Source organism: Pleurodeles waltl, chromosome 1_2 (genome assembly GCF_031143425.1).
Source record: "Pleurodeles waltl isolate 20211129_DDA chromosome 1_2, aPleWal1.hap1.20221129, whole genome shotgun sequence".
Classification (NCBI taxonomy): Eukaryota; Metazoa; Chordata; class Amphibia; order Caudata; family Salamandridae; genus Pleurodeles; species Pleurodeles waltl.
The window spans coordinates 600,634,015-600,646,724 of NC_090437.1; the positions used below are offsets into that span (position 1 = coordinate 600,634,015).

General features: G+C 47.0%; 1 protein-coding gene across 2 annotated transcripts in view; it reads right to left on the reverse strand.

Moving 5' to 3' along the window:
- INTU (inturned planar cell polarity protein) overlaps positions 1–12,710 on the reverse strand; it is a 361,378-nt gene that overhangs the window by 72,699 nt on the left and 275,969 nt on the right. For both annotated transcript variants that reach the window (XM_069242352.1, XM_069242349.1), the window contains exon 11: positions 1,289–1,510. In XM_069242352.1, coding sequence (XP_069098453.1) covers positions 1,289–1,510 — 222 coding nt within the window. The remainder of the gene's footprint in view (positions 1–1,288; positions 1,511–12,710) is intronic.

Genomic DNA, 12,710 nt, shown 5'->3' on the forward strand with positions numbered 1-12,710 from the left:
CTATCTTCGCACTCTGTGGAAAGTCAGCTTTCTGTAGATGCTCCATACACAGGGAACACACTGGGCTTCTCCTCGACAGTCTCTCCTTCTGCAGGGCCAGCCACCTGAGGCACGTGCTCAGCTCATCCAGCAGACTGCGGGTGATGTCACCTGACCAATGGGAGACTGGCTATCAGGTAGGCACCATTCCTGGCTGCACAGCATAACTTCCAGGACTCTATAGAGCATCCCCTTCCTTGGTCAAGATCTACTTAAGACTGGAAAAAGAAGAACTGTTTAGATCTACTTATATATGCATTTTCCAGACCAGAGATGCAGATCCACTATCTAAGGCTTCAAATGAGGTTTGGGCTGGTTCTCTTTCAGATGTAATTTTTGGGCTGCTCTCCAGACACAGCCTTTATGCAAAGGGATGGTTCTCACAGCAGTTAGCAATGTGTCTGGCTCCAAGCAGGATTATCGAAAATAAGGGCTCAATGCAGTGTGAGATCCCTTTACCAAGCGGTCATCAGCCTCTCTCAAGATGTAATTGGGCACTTTCAGAGGGACAGACCCGGCAGAGAAACCTCCTGACCTTGAAAAACAGAAACCGCAGTCCCACTGCTCACTCCTATCATCTACCAAATGGCAGTGCTCAGGCAGAACTGATCAACAGCCTTTTGCTAACAAGGCCTTAATGGAATTTAGGCAATACCCTTCTAAGGGAAACTAATCTCACCCTCCATATAGTGCCATGCTAAAGCAAGGTGTATCCAAAATCAGTCTCCCTGGCTCCCGTATACACACAACCCCCATTCCCATAGATGTGCTACACACACCCTACACACTCACAAACTCGACATGCAAACGGGATGTCAACACAAGGTACTGGGTTTCAATTAAGAGCAGAAATTTACATTAGAGGAGTCAGTAAACCCTCATCTCTCTGAAACAGAGAAAGAAAGCCTGGTCACACTACAGATTCACTAAACACGGCACTCTGCCTCCTCCACTTTACATGGCGTACCCAGGACATGGACAGTACTCCACTGCTTACTATGAGGGCACACTTGCTGCGCCCCTTCATGTCACAGGACTGGTCATCACATTACCTGGGACATGCTTAGGCATGCATGCTAGGTTTGCGGCTGCCAGTACCAAAATAAATGCAGGCATACCAGTTTTACATGTAGTCCGACACTCAGGGTTGGGGAACATGCTGGTTTACTATGCAGGAGAGCTTCATGTCCCGACATTTATTACAATTTATCAGTAAATGAAATAAATGTTTACACTAGAAAGAACTTACCAAACCAACAATTAGCAGAAAATATCTTGCATCAGGTTCCCTGTATCCTTCAGTCGTTCCCTCCATGCATGGCTGACAGTGATGTAGTAAGAACACTTCCCTCCAGATGACCAACTGACCAATCCTTTGTACTGCTGCCAGGGGTAGCAAACAGTAGTGCCGACAGTAGCGTGCAATGTCAATGACATCCTCCTTTGGCAAGTGGCTACAGACCAAGTAACCCTTTAAAAAAAAAAAAAAAATCTTTAAGTAGTTTTCATGAAAATGGACGAAACTAACTTGTATGTTATTTATGTCCCTCTGAATATAGAAATATTTACAGTAATACTGTGAAGGGCAAATTGCTCATCGTATGGTAACCTCCACACTAAGATACACGTGCATGAGACAAAAAAGCTATGCCTTATGGATTGTAGATGCGTCCAACATATCACTCTGACAGTCACTTAGGGGCTAACATATATAATGATGGGCGGCCCATTTCTTCGTCAGGGAGATGGAGTAAATTACTTTGTCTCCCAGACAGAGGTAACACACGCCAAATTTAGAAATGACCACCAAGCTGGTGGTCATTTTTAAAGCACTGGCAAGAACTGCCATCTCGAAAATTCCTGCCAATGCTGTGTACCAAATTTAGTGTAGGGCTCCGTGAACATGACAAAATGCTGCCCCAAACTGTTTTAAAAAAAAATTATTTTCAAAAAGTAAATCCCAAAGCAGGATTTTCTTTTTAAAAATGAAAAAGAAAAATGCCCACCTTGCCACTGGGTCCTCTCTAAATGTAAGGGGAGCATTTAGCAGTTTTCACTGCCCTTTATTGCCAGGTTTTTCTTAGCAGTGAGCGGCAGTGAAAACGGACCTCAAATTCCACCAATTTGAATTAGGTGGGTGGAATTAGAGGTCTGCCTCAGCCCTTACCCACAGGGCCGTCAGAGGGGTTTAATCACAGGAGTGACACAGTATTCTCCGCTGTGATTAAACCTAAGGCATGTCCGCTTCTAAATTTGGTAGGCGACCCATTAACTTGGCGATGCGTATACTTTGATGATGTTGTGATGGGTATACATATTGCCAAGTTATCATTCAGGCCCTCAGTTTGGATCACTCCCCACGTCCAGGGCTGTGTTATGAGACTTTCAAATACATACATACGTGATGCAGCCAGTCTGTAAAGTATCTCAACTGCGTATTCCAAAACAACCAATTAAATCACATGAAACTGACCATTCCGCTCAAAGGACAGACCACAACAATATTTCATCACACATATTTAAATACAGGTGACCGACTTAAAGTACTGAGAATTCTAAAATGAAATTAAGAATTGCAAAATAAATGTACTGACTGATGATATTGTTCCAAGAGTTTCTGCCACCAACCTTAATTATCATAACTGTACGGGTAAAAGGCTGAAATTACAGGGAAGAAGGTATTTTCTTTACGGGAACATAAGGAAGGAAAGCCTCTGCATAAAAATGGCTCCAAGCCGCTCACTTGTGAGAAACATCCTTAGATGTATAGAGAATAGAGCAGTGTCACTTAAGAGTTGCTCTATTCAGCATGCACAAGAGGGTGTCAAATATAACAAATTATGATTTTAGTGATATGGAGCCTTTGTCAAGGGCGGCCATTCTGCCATCAGTGGCCAGAGGATATGTTGAGCTGGGATTGCTTGTTTCTGGTTCACCAACCACACCTGTGCCTCCTAGGAGATTCTTTTATAAATATGTGGATTCTGGGCTCATTGTTCTTTCAAAAAGCATTCTAAAAACCCGATTTCTGCCCGAACCATTTCTCTATCTGACTGCAGGCTGCGTGCATGGGATTTCATGACTGGTAAGCCTACCAATTACCACTATATAAAAAATATCCCAGGGGCAGGACCGGTGTTTGTTCCCCAGAAGCATTTTGGTATTACAGAACAAGTTGCAGACACTTATGTAACCAATTCTTTAATAAGGGCCCATAAGTGGTGGGCACTGGGGTCTCAAAGACTTCACAGGAATCCCAGAGCAGGCAGGTGCAGACACACAGACCACTCCCCTTCCTCCTATGAAAATGCATGCAGGACACCTTCCAATGCTGCACGTTTTAGCCACAAATTCATGCCTGTACTAAGGACAACATAATTCATTTTTGTAATATAGAGCACTGTCCTAGTGTGCGTCAGGCACACCGCCCAGCGCAAGCTGGACTCCAGAGCTATGTTAATGTAACATGGCCGCAGGTGTCCCTCTTCCCCACCTCCCCGTGTCCGTCTCGGAGTTGTTGGATTTCTTTTTGGTATAGCAACATATTATTAGCATTTTAATTATCAAAGGAACAACACCTCGAGCAATAGTAGCACCTACAGTTCAACTACATGTGGACTATTATACAGCTACAATTTCATTGTTACACCATCTATTTAAACCACCCCCGTCTTTCTCTGAATGGCAATTTGTTGAACCCTTTCAATTCAATATCCCCCTCTAAGTGAACTACACTCCTCAGAATTTTTGGTTGTGTTTGAGTGGGAACCTTCTGGCTTCATATATCAGCTTCTCCGTAACTCTACAATAAGCTAAGCCTGTCTCCAATCTCGATCTGCTTCGAGCCCCCTCTGGCCTCCACATTTGCACAGTGTCCCGTTTAGTAATTGCAAGCCCTAGATCCATGAAGAAAGCATAAGTAAGGTGCCCCATTAGACAAACGAACAATTCATTCCAGAATTGATGTACGAACCTTTTTCACATCAGGCGTTTTTTTGATTAAGCAACAGTTTCATGGAATTTGTAAGATACAGTTCAACCTTCCACATGTAACGTCATTAAATATAATCCTGACATCCACAATTGTCTATTCTGTCGAAAAAGAGCATGTAATTTGTACCCTGTGATACTAATCATCACCAAATATTTGCACCTAAAGTCAAGTAAAGATTATAGTCAAAAACATATTTAAAATTGAGTCCATTACTGGATTGGGAGGAATTAATGCACAGCTTGGAGTCATGAGAAGTGCTTTCTGTAAAGAGCTGTATGGAATAAAATGACCTGCTACTGAAGGACTGCAATGAGAGTGAGAACTTTGCTTTTGTTTGTTATCGCTAACCTCCACCATTTTAAGTGATACTGTCTCTACGTGTGTATATTCTCTGGAATAGTATATTTTCATTTCGCATTGCTTGATGAGGAGCTGAATTGAAATTAAGCTTCAATTAGTTGCAGAACACGCTCCGACTTCCAACTTCTGATTAGAAGACTTCTTGTGCCGAAACGATGCTCACCTTTATTTGAAACTCAACTTTAAAAGGAAATATCTTGCGGTCCCCACAGTGTTTGCATGGTGCAAGGCACTCTTATAGCTTGCATGAAGAGGCGTTAATATCTGCAGGATGAGTCCTTTTGGATTTGTCAAAATCATTGTCTGGTAGTATAGTTACAGTGTAGAGAATCTATCAGTTATTGTATTAGCTTTTATCTTACAGAGACAACTGTCTCAGTGGAGCCACCAATACAGGCATCCAGTTCATGCCTTTGAGTGCACCAATGTCTGTCCCCCAAGCTTTCCTCAGTGCAGAAAACTAATCTACAGTAATATTAAAGACTTGTAACTTAGAGATCATTTTATGCAGTGAGTTTGGTTTACAATGGGTTCAATTCTGGAATAGGCGTTGTTGTGGTAATGAATGGCTGCAGTGCATGATGCGTGACGTAGACAACAAAAAAACACTGAGTAGAACCCAAATTCTGCCTGTATGTCAGCAAAAGCCCTTATGCAGTTCATCCTTCAATGTGAAGTTTCCAAGTGTTAGAAATGGGGTCTTTGGTTGGCAGTCACGTTACCCCCTGTCCAAGCAAGGGCCCTCACTCTAGTCAGGGTAAAAGAAAATCACCTTCAGCTAACCCCTGCTTACCCCCTTGGTAGCTTGGCTCGAGCAGTAGGCTTAACCTCAGAGTGCTAGGTGTAAAGTATTTGTACCAACACACACAGTAACTTAATGAAAACACTACAAAATGACATAACACAGGTTTAGAAAAATTAAGAAGTCAAGTTATCAATTAAAAAGCAAAAAGAGTCATCATGTAGCGTGAAAATGTACCTTGGGTGCTTCAAAAATAACCCTGCACGGGCGAGTGTGCGTCAAAAAGGGCTTGTGATGCGTCTATTTCACTCATGACCGAGACCTTGTGTCGTTTCTCCTTTTGTTGGGTCGGGGCGCGTCGCTTCTTCTCTCCCCAGGAGAGCGATGCGTTGATCCGCTCTCGGGTCCAGGCAGGCCGTGCGTTGTTTTTACACGCCCAGCGATGTTTGCGTCGGAAATCTAGCCGCATGATGATACGAAAACTACACAGCGTGCGTTGCAATCTCACTAGCCTCTGTCAGCAATGCTGCATGTCGTTTCTCCAACTCCGTGTGTCGATTCTTCGGTCGTGTTGCAGACGAGCATCGATTTTCAGCCGCGGAGCCGGCGGCGTGTCGATTCTTTAGCCGCAGATCGGTGTTGCGTCGATCTTTTCCCTGCATGGCGTTCCGTGCATGGATTTCTTCCTCTTAGGCTGCCAGCTTCTCCTTTCAGGGTCCCAGGAACTGGACGGGCACCACAGGGCAGAGTAGGAGTCTCTCCAGAGACTCCAGGTGCTGGCAGAGAGAAGTCTTTGCTGTCCCTGAGACTGCAACAACAGCAGGCAAGCTCTAAATCAAGCCCTTGGAGATTTTCACAAGATGGAAGGCATACAAAGTCCAGTCTTTGCCCTCTTACTCTGGCAGAAGCAGCAACAGCAGGATAGCTCCAAAAAGCACAGTCACAGGCAGGGAAGCTCTTCTTCCTCAGTTCTTCAGCTCTTCTACAGGCAGAGGTTCCTCTTGGTTTCCAGAGGTGTTCTAAAGTCTGTGGTTTTGTAGGCCTACTTCAAAGCAAAGTCTCTCTTGATTGTGAAATCCTGCCTTGCCCAGGCCAGGCCCCAGACACTTACCAGGGGGTTGGAGACTGCAGTGTGTGAGGGCAGGCACAGCCCTTTCAGGTGTGAGTGACCACTTCTCCCCTCTCTCCTAGCACAGATGGTGCATTGGGAAATGCAGACTACATCCCAGCTCCCTTTGTGTCACTGTCTAGTGTGAGGTGCAACCAGCCCAACTGTCAAACTGACCTAGACAGAGAATCCACAACCAGGCAGAGTCATGGAAATGGTTTAAGCAAGAAAATGCTCACTTTCTAAAAGTGGCATTTTCAAACACAAAATCTTAAAATCAACTTTACTAAAAGATGTATTATTAAATTGTGAGTTCAGAGACCCCAAACTCCACAGATCCATCCGCCCCCAAAGGGAATCTACACTTTAATCATATTTAAAGGTATCCCCCATGTTAACATATGAGAGGGACAGGCCTTGCAACAGTGAAAAATGAATTTAGCAATATTTCACTGTCAGGCCATATAAAACACATTACTATATGTCCTACCTTAACCATACACTGCACGCTGCCCTTGGGGCTACCTAGGGCCTACCTTCTGGGTTCCTTACATGTAAGAAAAAGGAAGGTTTAGGCCTGGCAAGTGGGTACACTTGGCAAGTCGAATTTACAGTTAAAACTGCACACACAGACACTGCAGTGGCAGGTCTGAGACATGATTACAGAGCTACTTAGGTGGGTGGCACAACCAGTGCTGCAGGCCCACTAGTAGCATTTGAGTTACAGGCCCTGGGCACCTCTAGTACAATGTACTAGGGACTTACTAATAAATCAAATATGCCAATCATGGATAAGCCAATTACATACACATTTTGTATAGGAGCACTTGCACTTTAGCACTGGTTAGCAGTGGTAAAGTGCCCAGAGTAACAAACAGCAAAATCAGAGTCCAGCACACATCAACAACCTGGGGAACAGAGGCAAAAAGTTAACGGAGACCATGCCAAGGATGAAAAGTCTAACACCAAGTGTACCCCATCCTTCAAATCCTTGTTGCAGTTATCTTCACAGCAGTACTGCTTTCTTCGCTAGAAGAAGCCCCGCCGGCTGTTTGCCCTAATGAAGGAAGTGAAGGAAGCCCACAGCTCATTAAAGTATGCCGGATCTGAATTCAGGACAAATTGCCAGTCATTTATCACAATGAGGTGAGATACTCAGTATTATGCAAATATATCTGCTGTAAACAACCCTCCACTGTACATCCACTTACAACATTTAGCCAATGACGCTCTGGGCTTTTTATTGTTCCAAACAAATGCTCCAAATAAGGAATTTAGTTTTCAGCGGAAGTGTGGTGTTAGCCTGCAAGGATAATTTTGCACTGTGTTCAGCAGTTGTGCTAGTGCTATCACTTTATAAGTGCACCTCAAAGTCAGAGGAAAGGGGGCCCTATGCTGCAAATCTTGAAAATTAATTTACTCATTTACTTTATCTATTTATATATTGGACTAAGCTTGGGCATCATATTTTGTAATCAAGACTGTGATACTAGAAGCAGTCACACGGCATTGGCAAGCCCAGAGTCGAAGTCCCCTATAGCACCTCTTCCATCTTCTGCACTGGAAAGGCACTTGATTTGGTCCAGTTCACTTTAAGCCCTGCCGAATTCAGGTTATATTCTCTCTGAATTGGAGATGGAATCAATTGGGTTGCTAAGACATAGCAACAGGTCATCGGGGTATAATGTTACTCAGTTATCCCATCCTAGACCCAATCTTATGTCCTACATCCAAGCTATTGCAGGTAGCTCTAACGCTCTCTGCCAGGAGTTTCACGACCAGTGTGATTAACAATAAGGAAAATGGGAAGCCTTGTCAGATGCCATGACCAAATGAAAACCAATCTTTACTCTGGCTCTCGGTTTTGTAGTGAATCCTAGTTTGTTTTAATGGGATAACAGGAGTTAGCTTAGCCTTTGGCTTGCAGACTCATGCCCCGGTCACCTAGTGACTTTTAACCTACTTAGCTTGCTCTGTCTTAGCCCATTTATTAAATTAATTCTTTTAAGATGGCTGTCCTGTCTAACCAAATGTGGCAGCGACTAATGAAGCAATGGCTCAGCCCAGCGAGTCCATTGTTTCCAGTCGGGGCTCTTCCAAGACTTGGTGCAGCACTTGAGCAACCGAATCTCACAATGTGTAACTATTGTGGCCAAAGAGGCATGCGCTGTTCACTGATTGCAATGCAAGGTGGGTGGAAGAGAAAATCCTTTTACCAAACATTCAGCCTCTTGGATTCCCTCTCTGGTGGAGTGGTAGGAAACCTGCCAGGGTGAACTTTGGAAGTTGAGGCCTGCATCACCAGGCTCTCAGGGTTAGGGTGCTGGGTAAGGAATGCTGGATCCCCAGGAGAGGGTTGGTAGCAGTGAACAATCATCCAGTGCCCCAAGCAAGACATCAGTGAAGGCTTTATTGAAGGGGAGAAGGGGTGACTATGAGATTGGCACCAAAGAACAGCATCAGCTGCAGCAGGAACAACGTCACTACACCAAACGCAGGCAAAGGTCATGGATTTGCAAGTGGAGTGCATCCGGACCCAGCAACGGATCCAAAGGACCCAACTGGTGCGGAGGGCGAGCCCACCGGCAGAAGACCAGTCGGGCATAGCCTCATTAAATTCCCCCAATGGGACCGGGGTAGCTCCAGAAAATTCAGCGAGGTGCGGAGCAGACCCAGACTCAGGCTTCGTGGGCGAGGTGCGGGAGCGGGGTCTAGTTTATCTTCTTCTTTTGCAACTTACACGGAGATGATTTGGACCTCAACGACTATTGGCAGGAATGACTCCTGAGAGCGCATCCGGGACCCTCTACGTGACCAGGAGGGACGTGGAATCATCTGGTGTCCCATGACCAGGAGCTTTAACAGTCGTTCCTCAACCACTTTGGGATCCATCGCATGGCAGTCAGGGAAGGCCTTGGAGCTGTGGTCTGGCTCCAGGCACTATAAACAAAGCAGGTTTGAGGGGGGATGGAGAAGGATCTGTAATGAAATGAGTTTTGTGCATGTAATCTGCCCAGATTTGTTGCTTTTTGATCACCGGTTTTTGGGCCTTTTTTTTTTTACTGTGGGTGAGCCCAACAATGGGCAAGTCACCCACAGTAAACACACAGTAAGTGGACTGCGCATGTTTACCACCAGTGTCCACCTTTTAAGATAAGACCGCAATGACGCTGTACAGCTAAGGCGCACTTGGTTGGTTACAAGTTAACATATATGCACGTGTTCGTACACGTGAGACCACTGTTGTGCGCAGCCTGGGATCTGCGCAATGGTAGCCTAGCGCAGAGGGGACTCTACATGATTAGATATTGACCTGGGGTAGGCATTATAATGTTATGGTACACTCATAGAGAAAGTCAGTGAGGATCACTGTCTTGTCTGCAGTGACACTCCATTATAGAGAGAGGGAAATCTACCTTAGAGTGAAGTTTGTCTTCATTTTAGCCTACAAAGTCCATCAAAATGGGGTGGAACCTGTATGCCAAAAACAAATCTGCAAATTCCAAGGAGATGTGTGTACAATGTATGGGCCATCCAGAATTGTTATATTGTTGTTATATTTCTCTGGCTCAGCTCACAATCAGATCCCAAGTCTTTAGCCACCCTGCTCTGCCAAGTTAATTACATTTTTATCAAGCAACAGGAACAAAGGCCTTCCCATACAAAGAGAGTAATTAACAATGCTTCACTGAGCTCTTGAGGAAGAAAGGGGTGGGAAGATGGGATCTGTATCCATCAACCAGCTGTCACTCTGTACCAGGGATGGGCCTGCCCAAGCCCACTGAACACAGAAGGAGCCCAGACCTCTGGAGCAAACACAGGAAGGGGCCCCTCTTTAAAGTTTTTAGGGGGAAAATACCCTGGCAGTGATGTCAGAGAAGGGCAGAGCTGAAGCCCCAAATGAGATGTGATTATTGACACCACACTGAATTGTTTCAGCATCTTGGGAATGAAGGGTGGGATGGGGTGGAGACGTGATGTGGTATCCCACGATTGACCTGGAGTACCTGGCTTCTTGAGCTTTCCGCCCTCACTTAAAAAGGGTTGCCTTGCTTTTGTTGGAGGCAGCAGCCCTCCTCGCCGCCACAGATGACATGAGACATCAAATGGACAACGGCGAAACCTCAGCCCTCATCCTCCTCGACCTATCAGCCGCTTTCGACACCGTCTGCCACCGCACCCTACTGACCCGCCTCCAGGAAGCCGGCATCCAAGATAAAGCCCTCCACTGGATCTCATCCTTCCTCTCCGACAGAACGCAGAGAGTCCGCCTCTCCCCTTTCCGCTCCAAAGCCACCAACCTCATCTGCGGCGTCCCCCAAGGATCCTCCCTCAGTCCTACGTTGTTCAATGTCTACATGGCCCCCCTCGCTCAACTGGCCCGCCAACATCATCTCAGCATCATCTCCTACGCCGACGATACCCAGCTCGTCCTCTCCCTGACCAAAGACCCGCTCACCGCCAAAACAAACCTCCACGAGGGACTAAAATCCATCGCCGATTGGATGAACGACAGTCGCCTGAAACTCAACTCCGACAAGACGGAAGTCCTCATCCTCGGACGCACTCCCTCGGCCTGGAACGACTCATGGTGGCCCTCCGCCCTCGGACCCCCACCCACCCCTGCCAGCCACGCAAAAAACCTCGGCTTCATCCTGGACTCCGCCCTCACCATGTCCAAACAGGTCAGCGCCGTCTCCTCCTCCTGTTTCAACACCCTTCGAATGCTCCGCAGAATCTTCAAGTGGATTCCAACAGAAACCAGAAAGACGGTGACCCAGGCCCTCGTCAGCAGCAGACTTGACTACGGCAACGCACTCTACACAGGCATCCCAACCAAAGACATCAAACGCCTCCAACGTATCCAAAATGCCTCCGCCCGACTGATCCTAGACATACCCCGCCGAATTCACATCTCCCCTCACCTAAAGGAACTCCACTGGCTTCCGGTAGACAAGAGGATCACCTTTAAACTCCTGACCCATGCTCACAAGGCACTTCACAACACCGGACCCTCCTACCTCAACACCAGACTCAACTTCTACACTCCAACACGTCAACTCCGATCCGCCAACCTCGCCCTCGCCATCGTACCCCGAATCCAGCGCAAGACATCCGGCGGCAGATCCTTCTCCTTCCTCGCCGCCAAGACCTGGAACTCTCTCCCCACATCTCTTCGCCAGACCCAGGACCTCCTCGCTTTCAGAAGGCTCCTCAAGACCTGGCTCTTCGACCGCTAAATCAGCAGCCCCCCCACCCCCCGCCCCCGCCCTCAGCGCCTCGAAACCCTGACGGGTACATAGCGCGCTCTATAAATACTATGATTGATTGATTGATTGAGCCATGGAAACCTGGACTAAAAACTCTGCCTACAATTGACCCCCACACCAGTGGGTCTATCTCTAAGACCAAGGAAGCTGGTCCCCTTAAACTCCTTAAGGACTAGTTGCGGAAGAACTGGACTTCCTGCAGAGTGTGCCAACGTAGAGGCCAGGAGGCCTAAGGAAAGTACTCCAGGTGGTATGGCTCATTACTGGGGGTACAATGAGCCACAGATCAAGCAAACTGCTCAACGTAGACCAAGATATGTGCAGAGAAACAATGTGACCTTTGACCCCCTCAGAGATGTCGCAGAGCTCAACCACGGCCTGGGGGTCCCTGCAAGGACCATCTTCACTTATTAACCCAGGGAGGGGCCTCTGTAGGGCCCTCTTCCCAGAGTCCTGGAAGACCCAGGTATCCTAACCCCCTGGGCCAGACTGCACCTATAGAAACACGGATCGCAACTCTGGGCCCAGACATCACCAAAATTGGGGGAGCGCGGTCACACTCCTCAAGAAAAGGAGGGGCCTGGTATCCCAACTTTGGGACCCACAGAGGGAATGTAGAAAGGGGAGCACCGTCACGCTCCACCTAGGCGTGGTGGGCCTGCCCTGTTTCCTGTGCCCTTGTCTGGGGGGAGAAGGGATCCGCAGCCACCACCGCAATGAATAGTGCTGCTGGTTCCCGTGGCAACAGAAAAGAGGCTGCCCACGCGGGAAGCAGGCACAGCACCAAGGCATGGGCTCCTTGGGCTCGGATCAAGAGGCATACGAGGTGTCCAGGTGGGATCAGGCACCCTCAAGGAAACCACAAAGCTTAGGAAAAGCTGTGCGGCAGCGAAAAATGAAAGTCATGCGGCATGAATAGAATGGAGCTCCAGGGGCTAATTATTTGGAAAGGAAACTCTAAGTTGGAAGGGTTGAAGAAAGGAAGATCACCCCAGACTTGGCCGGATGTTTTTTAACACTCCCAAGGCTGGAGCTTGTGCTGTACAGCTCAGAGTGCAGCACTCTCTAAGGGCTGAATCTATGGCTGCAGGTTATGTGGTCTAAAGGTTGTTTAAGATGACACAGACACATGGCTAATGTTTCAACAGTGCTGTAGTCCTAGGTGTTTTCACAATGGCTTGAACAATACTTTATTTA